The sequence below is a fragment of the Micromys minutus genome, assembly GCF_963924665.1.
Source record: "Micromys minutus genome assembly, chromosome: 9".
In the NCBI taxonomy this organism is placed as follows: domain Eukaryota; kingdom Metazoa; phylum Chordata; class Mammalia; order Rodentia; family Muridae; genus Micromys; species Micromys minutus.
Window position 1 is genome coordinate 44,513,203 of NC_137978.1, and position 17,872 is coordinate 44,531,074.

The 17,872-nt window shown below is 53.7% G+C and overlaps 1 protein-coding gene across 1 annotated transcript in view; it reads left to right on the forward strand.

The window, feature by feature from the left end:
- ADGRB2 (adhesion G protein-coupled receptor B2) overlaps positions 1 to 17,872 on the forward strand; it is a 36,963-nt gene that overhangs the window by 5,087 nt on the left and 14,004 nt on the right. The window contains exons 2-8 of the mRNA XM_080921593.1: positions 1,469 to 2,291; positions 14,721 to 14,804; positions 15,088 to 15,252; positions 16,412 to 16,576; positions 17,204 to 17,368; positions 17,451 to 17,618; positions 17,704 to 17,805. Of these exons, the coding sequence (XP_080777719.1) occupies positions 1,484 to 2,291; positions 14,721 to 14,804; positions 15,088 to 15,252; positions 16,412 to 16,576; positions 17,204 to 17,368; positions 17,451 to 17,618; positions 17,704 to 17,805 (1,657 nt within the window). The 5' untranslated portion in view covers positions 1,469 to 1,483. The remainder of the gene's footprint in view (positions 1 to 1,468; positions 2,292 to 14,720; positions 14,805 to 15,087; positions 15,253 to 16,411; positions 16,577 to 17,203; positions 17,369 to 17,450; positions 17,619 to 17,703; positions 17,806 to 17,872) is intronic.

The window sequence follows — 17,872 nt, forward strand, 5'->3', positions numbered from 1 at the left end:
CCTAGGGGACAGCTGTATCTTAGGAAAACCTAGCCACACTTGTGGGCTGTCCTGTGCTTGCGTCGCTTGACCACTTGGCCTGAATCCCAAGCAACAAGCTAAGGGAAGAGCACAAGCAAGAAATGCCTGGGGTGGGAGTGGGGATGAGGGGTGGGGGTAGGGTGGAGTAGAGGGTGGGAGTTGGAGGGGGTTGGAGGGGCAGATCGTGGGCCTGGCCTGAGGTCCTGAATTCCAGTTCAAACAGTCCACTTTCATGTGATCTTGAGCAGGCGGCCTTGTATTTTTCTCTGACACGGAAGCTCTGAATGAATATGGGTCCGTGCAGTCCCGTGGGCTGTGTGGTGGCAGAGAGGACAGAGACTGTGTGGCCATGTTAGAATTGGACTGGAATTGAGGCAAATCTAGATTTGCACTAGGCTGTTTTAAGGCAGCAGGGTAGAGGCTGGGTGGGAGTGGTCACTGGCTCCACCTGGTCTGATGGGTGGGAAGGTAGTTGCAGGCTTCTAGCCTGATGGCTGAGTGTTGGGCCTTCTGTGTCCCGCCTGGAGTGAATTTGCTCTTGCTGGCTGATCAGCTGAGCATAGCACTTTGAGGGAAGGAAGTCAAGAGACTGGTCTTCACTCTTCAGACATTGAGAGAACACACTGAGAACCTGGGCCCTTTGCCAGGCCTTGGAAGCTAATCCAGTGGAGAAGACAGGAAGAGGGGGCTTTGGTGGATACTGTGCCCATTTTGTAGATTAAAATCAAGGTTCATGAGGCTCACCCACCCAGTCAGTGGCTAGACTGGTACCTCCCTCCTTATTCCCACAGAAGCGGTACCTATGGCATGCAGACTGGCAACGGCTGGGTTGGGCATAGTTCCTGGCACCTGGCAGTGACTCCGCCCCTTCCTCTCTTGCTTCAGTGAAGGGAGAGAGTGAGAACATTGTTCCGGGAATAACCTTGAATCTCGCTGATTTATAAAAAAGCAAGTGGTTGTCAGACACCACCACTTTGGCGGCTGGATTACACACGGCACTCCTTGCAGCTGATCACGACACGCTGTGACGGAGAACAGTGGCTCTGAAGGATCAAGGGGTGTAGGGATGGCACTGGATGTGTCTGTCAGGCCCAGACACCTCTGGTGGGCATGCCGAATAGGAGGAGCTGTCTGTGCTATTGATAATGGAGGCTCCTAGAAATCACCGGCATCCAAGCCTTCTGGAACTTTCCCCTAAGTTATCTCATTTTGCCCTTGGAGGAGAGATGAGAAAGGAAATGTTATAGGACACCATGAGGTAGCTCCAGCCACTTTACAGGAAGAAAAACCAAGGTAGAGAGAGGTCACCTGCCTGGTCTAAGGTCACAGATAGGCCCAAGTGACTTAAAAGAGTATGGTCAGAACCACTACTTACAACTGGTCACTGGAGCCCCAGAGCACTTGCTGACTGACCTGGGGCCCCTCTGACTTCTCTTTTTTTCCACAGGGCAAGGGACATAGGATGACCCCAGCCTGTCCCCTCTTACTGTCTGTGATTCTGTCCCTGCGCCTGGCCACGGCCTTCGACCCTGCCCCCAGTGCCTGCTCTGCCCTGGCCTCGGGCGTGCTCTACGGGGCCTTCTCACTGCAGGACCTTTTTCCCACCATCGCCTCGGGCTGCTCCTGGACCCTGGAGAACCCAGACCCCACCAAGTACTCCCTCTACCTGCGCTTCAACCGACAGGAGCAGGTGTGCACACACTTTGCCCCTCGTCTGCTGCCCCTGGATCACTACCTGGTCAACTTCACCTGCCTGCGGCCTGGTCCGGAGGAAGCCACAGCCCGGGCAGAATCGGAGGTGGGGCGGCCAGAGGAGGAGGAGGAGGCGGAGGCAGCAGCATCGGGGTTGGAGCTGTGTGGTGGCTCAGGCCCCTTTACCTTTCTACACTTCGACAAGAACTTTGTGCAGCTGTGCCTGTCGGCTGAGCCCTCCGAGGCCCCGCGTCTGCTAGCGCCTGCTGCCCTGGCCTTCCGCTTTGTGGAGGTTTTGCTCATCAACAACAACAACTCCAGCCAGTTCACCTGCGGTGTGCTCTGCCGCTGGAGTGAGGAGTGTGGCCGGGCTGCAGGCAGGGCTTGTGGCTTTGCTCAGCCAGGGTGTAGCTGTCCTGGGGAGGCCGGGGCTAGCCCTGCCACCACCACACCCCCAGGGCCTCCGGCTGCTCACACCCTGTCCAATGCCCTGGTGCCTGGGGGCCCAGCCCCTCCTGCTGAGGCCGACTTGCACTCGGGGAGCAGCAATGACCTGTTCACCACCGAGATGAGATATGGTGAGTCTGAGTAAGGCCTGATGGGGGCGGGGCATCGAGGGGACTGCTGGTGTTCATCTTGGCCGGTCCCAGCCATTTGCAGAGTCATTCATGGATGTCGCCTCTGCGCTCAGCCTTGTCCGGATGGAAAGGTCATCAAAATCAGATCTCACTTGAGAGGGATGCAGATGAAGGCATTCACAGTGAGGTAGATAGATACCTGGGCAGGGGATCTTTAGATGGCCAGTGGAGCTTCCGGAAGAGAAGGGTGTGGGATCCCAGACCTGCAGAACAGGTGGGAAGGAGACAGACCACAGGAGGCCATCTTAGGCAGATGGAGCAGGAGTGCATTGAAGCCCAAAGCTGGAGCAAGTGGCTGTGGCAGACCCTGGCGCTGTGAGTTGACAAATTTGCCTGGAGACTGGAGTAGACAGGGAGCCGAGATGTGTTCCTGCCCACACAGGTCAATGATTTTTGGCAGTACCCCAGGGTCAGGGCAGAAAGAGGTGAGGAAGAGCGTGCCTGGGTGAAGAGGCCCACGCTCTGAGGATACCTCTGAGGGCTGGGCTGGCTCAGCTCCCAGCGTCCCATCTCCCCCACAGGGCCCATGTCTTCTGGGACCTAGGCTGCCAGCTGCTGGCACTTCCTGCTGACTGGGCAAAAGCTCTTCGAGTCCTTGCGCCTGCCTGCTCCCACACCCACCTCAGCTTCACAGTCATGGCCGCCTTCCACTGACCCGCTTCCTGTAGCTTCTAGTCCCAGCTCCCCGCCACCGCCAGCTGGACCTTCCATGCTTGGTGACCAGTGCTGAGCCAAGTACTGACTTAGAGGCCAGCAGGATAGACACCAAAGATAGATAAATGGGCGAACAAGGTCTAGGAGCTGGTCCATGTATTGAAGACCCTTTGTCTCTCTGCACCTCAGTTTCCCCAAACTGAGTATTTACAAAGGGTCAAAGAGGCTCACATGAAGGCACTGGAGGGATTGGAAGAGGGCTGAACCTTTTTCTATCCCTGCTTTGGAGACTAGAACTGAAGATTTGCATCATTAACAAAGGCATAGTTTCTCTGAAACTGGGAGGTGTCCCTGAATTAGTTAGAAGGGGGCATATGACAATGGCCTCTCCCCATGCAGGGGGGACCTTTATGGCCTCCCGCATGAAACATCTGGCATCGTGACCGCATGGACACAGCGAGCACCTAGTGGCCTTGCTGTGGCCTCTCTTCCTGACCAGCTTGGCCTCTAACAGTAGTCGATGAAGCCATCCATGTGACAGCCAGGCCGTGGGCAGGTTACAGGCCCTGGAGGCTGGCCTGGGATTTAGTGCCTGCAGGAAGAAATTGAATTTTGCTTCTTTGTCGAACATCAGCGGAGAGCGCCAGGCATATATCAGGAGGTTTATGGCTCTTCCTGCATGGCCACTACTACTGTCACTGTGTAGGACCTCCCCAGTTCTGCTCAGCTAAGGACAAGCTCTTTTGTTTGGCTTTCTCTGGGGTCCACCGGCTCCATTGGATGGAGTAAGGCTTTGCCCTCCTGGATGGGCACTGGCTGGGCAGGCTGCCAGGTGGAGCACAGAGCCAGGAGCACCCAGCTGGGGTTGGTTGAAGCCAGAAGCAGGATCTGGTTGGTAGTTAGGGCATCTTCAGGAGTCAGACAGGGCCAGTGACCGGAAGAGTACGAATATCAGAGCCTGCGGGAGGGTCCTCGAATGTGAGACAGATGGTGGTTGGATGGCTGGTTGTTCTTGTGGCTCTTGGAGCAGAGATTGCTGGGCTGAAGGGCCTGGCCATCTTCAGGCATGGCCTTTACTCTGCCCCTTTCTGTCTGGCACCTCTTCAGGTGGTTGCTCTGTAGGGAGGGCTCCTGTGGAGAGCTGGAATGGGGGAGGTGGCATAAGCCAGCTGAACTTACCCAGCATCCTGGTACCCAGATCTGGCTGGCACAACCCCTTTCTCTCCTCCAAGCAGGCAGGAGGCTCTTCTGCTCCGACACCTTCTCCCTCCTGCCCAGCCTTTCTGATGCGAGAGAAGGCGGGTACCTGATTTGGTTCATTTCCTGCGTCAGGGTAGAGTGTGTCTGTTGGCCAGAGGTATTGTCAGGGCTCAAGAACACACTGCTCTGCTCACCAAGACCTTGGGCTTCCTCCACACCATTCTCTGCCCTACACCCTAGAATGAAGAATAGGCTGGCACGGAGCTGCTGGAGAGCAGGGTTTGTGCGATGGTGAACAAGAAGGAATCCTCTGCCAGGAACTGGGGCTGGGAAGAGAACTAGGTTCACCCTCTTTGGGGCATCCGTGGGAGAAGTCAGCAGAAGGTAAAGCAGGATGGACCCAGGGTGACACCAGAGGATAAGGAGGTCAGGGGCAGTGGGGTGTCTTGGCCTGCCTCGGAGCTGAGTGCGTTTGACAAGAGGGTACAGGCGCCTGTTAATTTCACGCAAACTGCCTTTGATAGATCTCTTGTTATTTTTGGTGAGTTGAGCCATAAATTTGTGCCATCTTGCTGCCGCAATCTGTTAAGTGTGGGGAGAGGAAGAAAGAGAAGGCAGGCAGGAAGGAGCTCTCAGAAGACTGGCACAGAGGCTGGCTGAGGCCAGATCTGGGAGGTGAGTCACAGAAGTGGTGCCCACTGCAGAACTGAATATGGGTCCAGCTCTTGCCCCCTAATCCCCCTGGGCTAGGAGGCACTTGTGCACAGAGAAGGCTGTGCCTGGTGGTACTCGGAGGGCACGCCTTCCCAGGGTGACCTCCTCTCTTCTCTGCTTCACAACTCTCTTCCCCTCAGGACCCCTTCTCTCCTGGGCCACATGTTCCCAGCCTCCTCTCCCCTTCGTCTCTACTCCATTTCTGAGGCATACCCATCAGGGAAGGCTGTGGACTCCTGGGATGCAAGACTGGCTTCAGATCCCTAGCCTGCCTTTGTCACCATGTCACTTGGACAAGTTGCTGTCTCTCCGAGAATGCCTTGGGGACCCAAGATCTCTATGTGTCACTCTTCCGGTTCAGTGCCCGAGTCCATAGCTCTACCAGAGCACCCCAGCCTCCTGTGCTTGGAACCCTCTTTCCTGGCACAGCTGTCTACAACCTCCCCTCCTTCTCCCTCCGGCCTGCCCACTGACCCCTTTGTTGACCTTAGAACCCCTGCTTTCTGCCTCTACCTGGGTTTTTTCCTTCCTAGGGATGCCTTTCACCCTTGGTGACCAGAACTCTCCTATCCTGCTAAGCCTCCTGTACAAATGTGTTATCACCCCGTAGTTGCTAGGAAGGACTGCCCCACCTGGGACTGAGAGTACATTTTCTCCCTTGGGCTCACGCCAAGGTCTTTTGTGTTGGCCAGCTGGTCTGATGGCAGGAAATGGGGCCTCACCTGCTTCTCTGGGGCTCCCATGCTAAGGACGCAGTTTCTCTCTCTTTGCAAAGTGGGAGAGATTTAGCTCACAACGTGTCCTGAGGTCCTGTTAGTGCAGAATTTTCAGGGTTTTCAGCATGGCCCGCCAATCTTCCTCAGACACATTTCTGCATCTCTGTCTATGAAGTTCCTCCCAAACCTTGGTTCAGCTCTGAGTGAGACCAGGATAGACAGGGACACTTTATGTACTCTCAAGTCTCACAGTGACCACTGGTGTACAGTGATCGTCGGGGCCACAGGCTGAAGTCGCCCAATCCTGAGCTGTGTGGCCTCGGACAAGCTGCTGACTTCACAGCTCTTTTGTCATCCCTGAAGAGAGGCCAGGAGAGCTGGGCCCTGCAGTACTGTGAGAGCTCACTGTGGTACATTCAGCTTCTTTCCTGTTACCAACGTCAAAAAAACCATAGCTTCAGTATGTTCTGAAGAAAAGAAGTTTACTTTGGCTTGTGACTCTGTTCCAAAGCCAGTGGCCTTTTCTGGTGATGACCTTCTTGCTGGCAAAGTTCCTAGGTGGTATATAGTATGTGTCACATGGCAAGAGAGGGACTGTGTGTACGTGTGTCTTCTCTTTCTTTCCTGCCTTCATTTCCTTGGTACGTCAGTCAGTCTCCTTGACTGATTTGGAACTTTCTCTGTAGACCAGGCTACCCTCGAAACTCAGAGATCCACCTGCCTCTGCTGGGATTAAAGTCATGTGACCATGCCCAGTTTCTTCCTACTAATACTATATTTAAGTTGTTCCTTCTTCCTCCTCTTCTTCTCCTCCTCTTCCTCCTCCCGCTTCTTCTCTCTCCCACCCCTGTCTACTTGCTCTGTAGCTGATCAAAACACTGAACTTCCGGTCTTCCTGCCTCTATACCCCAAGCTTTGGGTTTACCATGTCTAGTTTTATGCACTGCTGGCGAATTGAAGTCAGGGCTTTGTGCATGCTGGGAAAACACTCTACCAACTGAGTTACATTCCTAAACTCTTTTTTTTTTTTGGAGACAGGGTCTCATTGTAGCCCAGGCTGGTCTCAGACTCACAATGTAGCTGGGGATGACTTTGAACTTCTGACCCTCCTGCTTTCATCTCCCCATGATCATAGGCTGTGCCAACACGCCTGACCCTAAGTTTCCACTCTCTTCATATCTTACCTTGGGGGATTAAATGCCTACACAGGAACCCTTAGGACCCACACTGAAGCCATGTCCAAACCACAGTGCTGGAAATAAACACTTGGTATGCTATCACAGTGTAGGGTTCTGAGTGTCACAGAGGGCGAGGAGGGAGAGAGGATGTTCGAACCGTGAAGGAGCGGGAAGGCAGTCAAAGGGGGTGACTGTGAGCTGGGTTTTGAGGAATGAATAGGAACTCACTAGCCTGTGAAATTTCTCCTTAAATTGAATTGCCTTTTAAATTTAATATATTAAAAAGAGACTTCATATCACAAATGGAAAGAGTTATCACTTATCTGAAATAGAAGATAACAAAAGCAACAAGCTCAGAGAAAACAAAGCGGAGGGATTACATTTCAGCCTGCTGCTCTCCGGCTTTGCCATTTGTTAGCAAGAGAAATTAGCACCGGCTGGGTTTGTGTGAAAGTCTGGGGCTCACAGGACGTGACGTTTGCCTTCTCCGAGGTTGGAAAGGCATCTGACGGCACTGGGAGAAGTTGTGTCTCATTTCAGCAGGACAAAAGGCACCAACAAGATTGCTCTCGACAAACTGTCCTAGAAGAAACTTGGAAAAGAACGACTTCCTCTGTCCTCAAGGCTCTTCCCTAACCAGCCACCACAGTCATCTGCTGGCACTTGGTGGAAGCCTAGGGAAGGGCCTTGTTATCGAGGGAACAGCCTGCGCAAGGGCGGGGAGTGTGAAGTATCGCATGAAGGAAGGAGCTAAAAGGAGCAGAACGGCTGGCTGTGAGGGGAGACCAGGCCAGGGCTCTGACTGCCGTCCCGAGCATCTTGCTTTGCTTGGGGACTTCATCCTGTTAGCCGGTGGCTTGGAGGGAGCAAGAAATGGGAGGGACACTGTGGAGGAGGGGGGCAGAGTCAGCTGTGGTCCTGGCTTTCCAGGAGGATGCGACCACATGGGGAAGCAACAGGGACCCAACTCAGGTCGAAGGCCAGGTTGGTAGGTTGATAGGAAGAGGATCCCCAAGGGAATCCGGCATCCTGGCAGGTACTTGATTTTATAGGGGCCAGTTAGCTTGGACTGCAGGGGAGAGCCTGAAATTTTCGGGAGCTGCTTCCTTCTCTGCACCCCTAGGATTTGCATGCACTGCTGGAGCCAGGAAGGCATGGGAGAACACAGTGCGGGGCTAGCTGATGCCACCAGGCTCCAGGGCCAGTGTGAGGAAGGGTGCTGAAGGGGAAGATGGTTGCTTTGGGAGTCACAGGAGGTGGTGATTGTTGTGGCTGTCCCTAGCCCATTCATGACATAGAGGTCTGGGTGCTGGACCATGCGGAGTTTGGGGAGCACAGTATGGTGGGTATCTGCAGTTACGGACCAGAGACAGAGGGCCTGTGGAAGAGCCAAGGTGAGCTAAGGATAGCCCCAAATGGCTGGAGTTGAGGGGCCCTAGGATGGTCTGGCCTATTTCTTTACTTCCCCCTTACTGGATAATTTTCTTGAGCCTGGCTACTCAGTCTAGACCTTCTGTATGCTGCAGGACACGGAGGACTGATGGTGTCGTGAGAGCTCTAGGAACAGGAGACTGACAGCTAGTGTGAGACTTGATGTAAGAATGGGCTGGAGAGATGGCTCAGCAGTTAAGAGCACTGACTGCTCTTCCAGAGGTCCTGAGTTCAATTTCCAGCAACCACATGGTGGCTCACAACCATCTGTAATGGGATCTGCTGCCTTTTCCTGGTGTGTCTGAAGACAGCAACAGTGTACTTACATAAAAAACACAGAGAGGAGTTCATCACACTTAAATTTCTGTGTGGTCAGTCTAGGAGGGCTTCTTGGAAGAGGTCACATTTACTGTGTACTTAGCAGAGGGAAGGTTGATCTGCAAGGAGGGAACAGAAAGCATCGAGAGAATAAAATATCTGTGTGGCTGAATGATGAAAAGGGGTACAGCTCCCCCTTTTTATCATGCTCCAGACAGTCCATTGCTCTAATTCTCACTATGAAGACATGAGGTAGGCGTTTTCCTTCACTTCCAGTTAAAAGATGTTGAAGTTCAGAGCAGTTCAGGTTCCTTGGCTGAGCGCATACAGCAGGATGGTGGTAGAGCTGGAATTCACACCCGTTACTGGTCCAGCTCCAGAACCATCCAGACAGTCTTGCTGTATGTTTGACTGTCTGATGGGAAGGTAAGAGCGGGACTGGACGGGCCCACTGGAGCCAGAGGTTTATTGTGCAGTTGTAGTCCGGGGGGGGGGGGTTTACGAGGGCTCTCTTAGGAGGGGTGTCATGTGGCTAGAGCTGGGCTTCCAAAGGGTCACTGGAGGCCACAGAGGAGAGCTAGGCTTTATGGTGGCGGGGAGTTGTGTTGGGAGGGGACGAGGTACAGTGGAACAATTAGACAGCTCTGAGTGACAGGTACGAACCGAGGTTTGTGTGGCCCAAGGGCGTTAGAAAGAGTCAGCCAAGAAGGTTCTGGCTAAGTTTCGTCCTGACAGAGCAGTGCAGCTCTGGGGAGGAAATCCGAGTCAGACAGGCTGAACTGACCCGAAGGGGACTGAGGTACTAGAGAGTGCACGATGGTGAGTCCCCAGAGCTATTTAATAAATGACATTTTAGGGATGGAGAGATGGCCCGGATCCCCAGAACCTGTGTAAAAGCCAGACTTGGTAGTGCACATCTGTAATCCCTGTGATCTGGCAACAAACTGGGAGGAGAACTGGGAGACTCTGGAAGCTTGCTGGCCAGCCAGCCTGGCATTCCCGGGGAACAATAAGAGATCCTGTCTCAGACAAGGTAGAAGGTGAGGACATACACTTGTGGCTGTCTTCTGACCTCTACATGTGTACTGTGGCGTGCAGAGACCCGCACTCACACGTGCAAACAGGCTCACATACATACACGCATTTACATAGGCAGGTCACTTGGGGATTATAGGGGTGTTCATTCCCTTCCTGGGTCCTCTTTGTCCTCTTGGAAGCCCCCTGCCTCAGCCTCATCGTCAGCCTGCCTGGTTCAGGGCGGTACATGCATTTTGAATAAATGCTTCTGGCAGTAAATGCCAGGTGGTCTTATCTGTCTCGTCCCCTTCAGGGACAGCCGGCTTTCCCAAGTGGAGAGATGAATTGCTGGTTACTCCTGAGGGAGGTGGGGTGGTGTGAAGATGGGGAAACGGTGGAATGGGTCCCAGTGCACAGCTATAGGCTTGTTCTTCTACCAATCTGGCCCAGCTCAGGAGACTAGGGAGTGGGACCCAAAGCTAGGCTTGGAAACTCTTCTGATTAGTTATACTATGGGGCTGGCCCATATATGGCTTGGTTAGAGGATGTGAGGTCTACAGGGAGCAAGGCAAGCCCACAATATGCACATAGGTCAGATGGTCTTGGACATGTCCTGAGTTGTGGTTTACTGCATGCTGGGCTGGGAGAAGGATGCCCTCCAGAGCAAGGGATGTGCACAAAGTCTAATCAGAGCACCTAGAGCAGAATCCGCACAGTGTCTTCAGAATGAGTCTCCAGAATGCCGCCTGTGATTGATGCTGGTGTTCTGGAGGCTTGGGATGTGTGTGTGTGTGTGTGTGTGTGTGTGTATCTGAGTGTGTGTGTGTGTGTGTATGAGAGTGTGAGTGTGTGTTGAGTGTATGAGTGTGTGTATGTGAGTGTGTGTTTCAAAGCACTCAAAGGGAGAGGCCAGCATTGCAGCTAGAAGGTAGAAACAGGGACATATCATAGTAACACTTGAGGCATATAGTGTCTAAGAGCACTGCCTACTCTTCCAGAAGACCCGGGTTGGCTTCCCAGCACTCGGTGAGATGGTCACTCACAGTTGTCTCAAACTCCAATAACCTGACAACTTTGTCTGGCTTCCAGGGGCACTGCATGCACACAGTATTCAGACACATTCAAACAAAACACCCATATGCATAAAAATAAGTAATTAAGAAGGAGAAAATAGATCCATCTATAATGAAAGAGACGTAGAAAAGGGGACAGATTCTGCCTAGGAACGGCCAGTGAGAGGTTATTGGAGATGGGCTTTTCAGGTCGAGTAGTTTTCCAGGTAACGGAGGTGAGGACCCAAGAGGAGAGGTTTGAGATGATGTGTTAGATAGGGTCTGATGTGAAGCTGTTCAGGAGGTCACCCAGCTGTGGAGCATGGGACAGGCAGGAAGGGCTGGCACAAGGGATTTATTAAGCTGTAGAAGTGACATGTAGGTAGACTGTCAAGGGAGACACCAAGGAAGCCCTTTAGAAAGGCAGGAAGGAGGCAGTAGTCAGGAAAGGTCCTCGGTACCCTTGATATTGACGGTCAGGGGAGATGAGACCTGCAAAGTGTCCCCAGGATTTAGCAGCAGAGAGCGGATGGCTTTGTCAGGACCAGTTTCAGGAGAAAGATGTGGGCAGCAGTGAGACTGCAGTGGATCAACGAAGGAGGTGACATTCCAGCCAGGAAGTGAATGGTGGGTGAGAAAGTGGAGTGTCAGCTGAGGACCTCTCAGCGGTGTTGGATGGAAGCCAAGGGCAACAGCTCAAGGAAGAAATGTGTGTGTGTGGGAGCACCCTAGAACAGAGGAAATGTGTGGGGGGCTGGGGTAGCACCCTAGAACATAGGAAGTGTATGTGGGGGGTGGGAAGCACCCTAGAACAGAGGAAATGTGTGGGGGGTGGGGAGCACCCTAGAACATAGAAAGTCTGTGGGGGGACAGGGGGAGCACCCTAAAACAGAGGATGTGTGTGTGGGGGGAGTGCAGGGGAGCACCCTAGAACAGAGGAAGCCTGGCTCAGTCACTTGCTACAAGGAGAGGCCACTGAGGGGATTCTCACAGAAGGTGACAAGATGGATGGGGCCCTTCTGGGAAAATGGATGAGGGGTGGCCACAGTCAGGACTTGAGAGAAGGAGGCCCTAGCTTCTCCCATCCCTGGAAAGGAGGCTGTGGCTCAAGGAGTGTGTGAGATAGGCTTGAGGAGAGCAGGCAAGGGCCAGTGGGACCACAGAGGAGGCTGGGAGGGGGAATGAAGCCCACAAGGGCCTCTGAGCAACATGGATGCCTAGCAGACACAGAGCCCCAGGCCTGTCACAGGGCCAGCTGGCTTCTCTCTAGGGCCTTCAGCAGCCTGGGAGTGGGTGTGGAGAAAGTGGCTGTCACACGGCTCTAGGCTGGGATGGCTGAGCAGGCGTGACAGAAGAGCTGCGTAAAGGGGACTGAAGAGCTGCTGGCCTGGCTCCAACATCTCTGAGGACTGCTGGAGACCATGTCTTACTTAGGGTTCCTGTTGCTGTGGTAAAACCTCATGGCCAAAATCAGCTCGAGCGACAAAGGGGTTATTTCATCTTACAGTTTGTTTATCAACCACGGAGGTCAGAAACTCAAGGTAGGAACTGGTGCACAGGCTATGGAGAAACAGTGCTTACTGGTGTGCGCCTACGCATGGCTTGCTCATCCTGCTTGCTTCCTTCCTTCCTTTGTTCCTTCCTTCCTTCCTTTGTTCCTTCCTTCCTTCCCTCTCTCCCCTTTTCCCTCCCTCACTCCTTCCCTCTCTCTTCCCCTCTTCCTTCCTTCCTTTTTGAGACAGGGTCTCTCTATAAATCCCTGGCTGTCCTAGAACTCATTATATGGACCATATTGTCACAGAACTCGTAGAGATCCTCCTGCCTCTGTCCCCCAAGTGCTGGGATTAAGGGCGTGCACCACCATGCCCAGCTCAGCCTGCTTTCTTATACAACCGGGTCACCTACAGTGGGCAGGGTTCTCCCACATCAATTATTAATAAAAAAAGTATATGCACTGCAGACTTGCCTATGGGCCCATCTGATGGAGGCATTTTCTCAATTAGGATTTATTCTTCTACATCTGGGAGGTTTATGTTGAGTTGACCCAAAACAACCAGTAGAGGTTGAGACTGGATGAGGGCTTAAGGAAGCATGGAGGCTGAAGGGTGGTAGGAGAGAAGACAGTGCCATGCTTCCCATAATTCCTGTTGCCTTCCCTCGGGAATCTTAAGGTTAATAGTCCTGAAGGTGGGCTGCTATGAGAACTGTTCTCCAGAGAAACCGGGATCAGAGATGGTAAAGGGCTGCCCAGAACTACTTAGCTGCTAGTGTTGGCCCTCTGTTTTGGTTCTTATTTTTAAAAAGGGTTCTGTTGATACCGGTCTCACAGTCTCACTCCGCAGGAGTCGCTCCAGTGTGGAAATGGGCACCTGGTCCCACACGGTCCTCTACAGCCTGGTAAAATTATGACCCAACAATCAATAACTTTACAAACAGATTTATATGTTAAGTTCTTAATCCACAATACATCCAAAACAATAAATTTACTGCCAATTAATAAAGATATAAACCGCCCACCTAGACAAGATAAAACCGATCTAGTTCCCTTCATCTGAACCATCCTCTGCTGTCTCCATCTTGAATCTCCCTTTTCTCTTCTGCCTTGCCAAAACTTTGTTCCTACCCACTCTCAATCATGTATGGCCTTGACGTCAACCTACAGCCCTCAGTGGCCATGTTCCAGGGGAGGCCCAGTGATGGCCTGCGATGTTCAGATTTCTGATACTGTGTGGAAATTACAGGAAGTGGTGCAGGCCCTGAGGCTGGAGATGGCAAGTCCTGGATACCATGCAGGGGGCAGTTCAACGCCCCCCATAGTAGGTTTTTCTGGAGTTGGCTACTGGCCTGGTTGGTAGCTTTCCTCAGGTGCAGAGGCTTCACCGAGGAGCAGGGGGTGAAGGAACATAGCCCTCTGTGGCCTCAGCTTGGTGCTGACCCAGCTTTTTTGAACCACAGGAAAGAGATCAAGGAGAGAAGGAGCTTTACCCCTAAATGATCTTCTATTCATCTGCCCAGTGGCTCCACTATAGTGTGAACTTCCCTTGTGCATTCCTGCTTGTGCACACCTGATCACCCCGTTCGAGGCTGTTAGCTTTGCCTGTACTGTAACAAAGGCACAGGAGATCAGCTTATAAAGGAAAAAGGTTATGTACTTACTATGTGGGAAAGGTTATTTCGGCTCACAGCTTGGAGGTTTCAGTCTGCTTTCCGGTTGTTCCTGTAGAAGAGCACAGCAGTGGGAAATATGTATCAGAAAACCATCTCACCTAGGAATGCAAAGGAGACAAAGAAGGGACAAGGTCTGCTTATCCCATTCCTGTCTCCAGTAACCACAAGACCTACTAAGCTTGACCCAATAGTGCTACCTCCTAGTAGGGACAAAACCTTAAACACACAGGCCTTTGGAGGACACTGCAGCTGTAGGAAGTGCTGTCTGCAGCAGGACAAGCTCAAACTTCCAGGCTCAGTGGGAGGAGGGTCTGCTGGGTATAGGAGTCTGAGCACTCCTCCACTGGGGCTCAGACCAGCTAGGACCTTTACATCATGGTCTGTTACTGTTTTATGGTGAACCTCAAGACCATTTGTTTACCCAGACAAATCATGACCCAAGAGCAGGTCTGGGTTAGTCAGGCTTCTTTGTGTACCATATAGGAGAAGAAACAGCCAAGCTGCAGGCTCAATGGGGTATATGTTTCTGGATAAGTCGTTTCTCTAGTCCTTAGTTTCCCACCTCAACAGAGGTGACATATTCCCAGTAAGGGGGTTAAAGGTGACAGGTGTTAGGCATGGCTTGGGATAGTATGGACGCCTCCCCAGAACTCAATATGTTGACCATTGCTCTCCGATCCCATCCGGCTGAGGCAAAAGGTGAACAAGGTGGCAATGAGTCCTGGATGGCCTTCTGAGCCTCAGTTTCCTTATCTGTAAAATGGTGGTGGTGGGGCAGGGGACAGAATGTGATGCTTTCTCTGCATCACCTACAGTTGGTTCCAGGCCCTCAGGCCGAGAACCAGAGGCTGCCCTCTGTACCACTGTGGCAGCACTGAGCTGGCTTTTGCTAAGCCCCTTGCCACCACCTCCGTGTTCCAGGTGAGGAGCCGGAAGAGGAACCGAAGGTGAAAACCCAGTGGCCAAGGTCTGCAGATGAGCCTGGGCTATACATGGCGCAGACAGGTAACTCGGGCCCGCCTCTCTTCCTCTGTGGCGGGGGCCCGACTGTGGCGTCTGGTGGCATGTGTGCTGGCGTGTGCCTGTCTGTGTCTATGTCCTGGAGCTCAGTTATGTTACCACGTGAGGCCTGTGGGTAGGGATGGGTTGCCTTTTAAAGAGCCTGCTACTTGGGGTCAGGGTAGGAGGGTCCCTTTGATGCCTACCCCCCCATCTTTCTGGTCCTTCCATGCTCCCATGCAACTCTCTGGGAGGTGTCCCTTGCCGAGACGCTGTCCCTCTCTCGTAGGCGACCCAGCAGCTGAGGAGTGGTCCCCGTGGAGCGTGTGTTCCCTGACGTGTGGGCAGGGTCTGCAGGTGCGGACCCGCTCCTGCGTGTCCTCCCCCTATGGGACCCTGTGCAGCGGGCCCCTTCGGGAGACCCGGCCTTGCAACAATTCAGCCACCTGCCCAGGTAGGCGTCCTCCTTCCTGCCCTGTCTGTCAGCAGAGTCAGGTCCTGACAAGACATACCACAGCTACCCCCCCTGCCTTCAACAAACTTGTCCTCCATAGGAGACCTTACCCAGGCACTATGTCAGCCTGGTAAGAATGACTTGGGGTTCCGATAGAATCCAAACGTACATCTGGGGCCCACTTTGGGCACTTCACACCCTGGTGCCTCCATCTTGGTAGTCAAAGCTGTTCTCTGCACATCTTCTCCTCCCCTTGCCCTTAGTCCTGACCTCACCAGCACCTCTTGCAGCTTCCCAGCTCTCAGGCCTTTGCTTATTCTTGCCCCTCCCTTCCCCCACCCTAGCTAAAGTATCAGCCTGATCTTAGATCTAAGATGTATACCACTCTATTTTAAAAATGACACCCTCCCTTATGGTCCCTACTTTGCTCTGGGCTTCCCTTTCACTCCCTTGGGAGCCTCTGATAGACCATTATGCTTAAGTCAGTTGAACAGACAGCTACTGAGGAAATGCATGTGTCTGCTTGGGTCAGTTGGTGACTGAGAGACAGGCCAGTGTCAACCAGTTCTGCTCTTTGCTTCCCTGGGGGGGAGTGCTGGCAGTGGATTTAGAGTAGGGCCTACTGGGGGAGGCTCTCGGAGCTTGGGATGTAGCAGGAGCTTGTGGAGCACAGGGAGAACGCTGTGTTCCCTCTTGTGAGTTCATTGTGTCTGTCAGCGTCTATGTAGAGGTTCATGTCTGTCTGTGTGTCTATGCGATTGAGGCTGGGAGGGGGCACTTCTGTGGCCCCAGGCTTGCCCTGTTGAATTCAGGCCCTGGGCCTTGGGGGTGGGAAGGGAAGAGAGGGATGGATCTTGGATCCTTTCCTGGGTCTTCCTGTGTTCCTCAGGAAAGGAAGACCATTGGCTCCTCAGGCTGGTCCTGTTCACCCTATATCTGGGTGTCCACAGAATCTGTCCTGTGTGATTCGGGACCACATCCCCTCAAAGGGTGGTTATCCTGGGACCCTAAACCTTGCCCTGGCAACAGAACCCAGGGCGGAGCCAATAAGGAGTGGCCGTAAAACTGCGGAACTCCTGATTGGTGGGCGGATGGGTAGGCGCTGGCTTTGGGCGGAGCCAAGGTGCCGCCCAGCCACCGGCCACGTGCTTCCTTGCAGTGCACGGCGTGTGGGAGGAGTGGGGGTCCTGGAGCCTGTGCTCCCGCAGCTGCGGGCGGGGGTCCCGGAGCCGGATGCGGACCTGCGTGCCCCCCCAGCACGGCGGCAAGGCCTGCGAGGGTCCCGAGCTGCAGACTAAACTCTGCAGTATGGCCGCCTGCCCGGGTCAGTAGCGCCAAGGGGCTTTTAGGCAGGCGCTGCCCAGTGGGGTGGGAGGGATCAGAAGACTTAGGGGAGGCAGTCAGGTTCAGTGCCCTGTCCTTGGTGGGGTGGGTTCCAATAGCTTTGACCACGCATGGGGAGACTGGAGAAATATAGCTGCCAGCAATCAATGGGAGGTGAAACCCAGCCCTGACTTGGAGTTGGTACACTGTGACTCCATAAGAAGGGACCTGCTTTCCAGTGCCCATTCCTCCGTGCCCTCGGCTGCCCTTGCTGTAAATAGCACTTTGGTGTCTATGGCACCATGGACACAAAGCTGGGCTTACGCATAAGCAAAGATCAAAAGGTTCCATTACAACCTACATCCTCACACACACACAAAAAAAAACCCTCACCGCTGGTGCTGCGTGTAGAGGTATCATGTATTCCTGAAGCTGGTGAGGGGCAGGCAGAAAGAGACCCAGTCACCACCCACTCTCTCCAGACCCTTTCATATGCCCAGCTCACATGGTCTAGCCTGGCGCAGGTCTGAGTGGCCAGCAGCCTCTGCCATCTCCCTGTGGAACGTCCCCCCACTAGCCCACACACGTCCTGCTCAACGGCCACCCCTGCTTGTGTCTCCCCATGCAGTGGAAGGCCAGTGGCTAGAATGGGGTCCCTGGGGCCCATGCTCGTCATCTTGTGCCAATGGGACCCAGCAGCGCAGCCGGAAGTGCAGTGTGGCGGGTCCAGCCTGGGCCACGTGTGCAGGTGCCCTCACCGATACCCGGGAGTGCAGCAATCTTGAGTGTCCGGGTGAGTGCTTGGTGTGAGGCAGCAGGTGGTAGCCCTGGCCTTGGAGACATTCATGGCCTCTCACACTTCCCTTCTCTCATAGCTACGGATGGCAAGTGGGGGCCGTGGAACGCATGGAGCTTGTGTTCCAAGACATGTGACACGGGCTGGCAACGCCGATTCCGCATGTGCCAGGCTTCCGGCACGCAGGGCTACCCTTGCGAGGGCACAGGAGAGGAGGTGAAACCCTGCAGTGAGAAGAGGTGTCCAGGTACTGCTTATACAACCCCAGGGCAGGGGGGAGGGGCACATGTGTGAGCCCAGCTGAGCCCCACCCCCCTGCCCTATCCCCACAGCCTTCCATGAGATGTGCAGGGATGAGTATGTGATGCTGATGACGTGGAAGAGGGCAGCAGCTGGCGAAATCATTTACAACAAGTGTCCCCCTAATGCCTCTGGTAAGGGCAGGCGGTTGTCCCCACAAACCCTTGCCCCACCATCCCTGCTGCCCATCTCTGGGCCAAA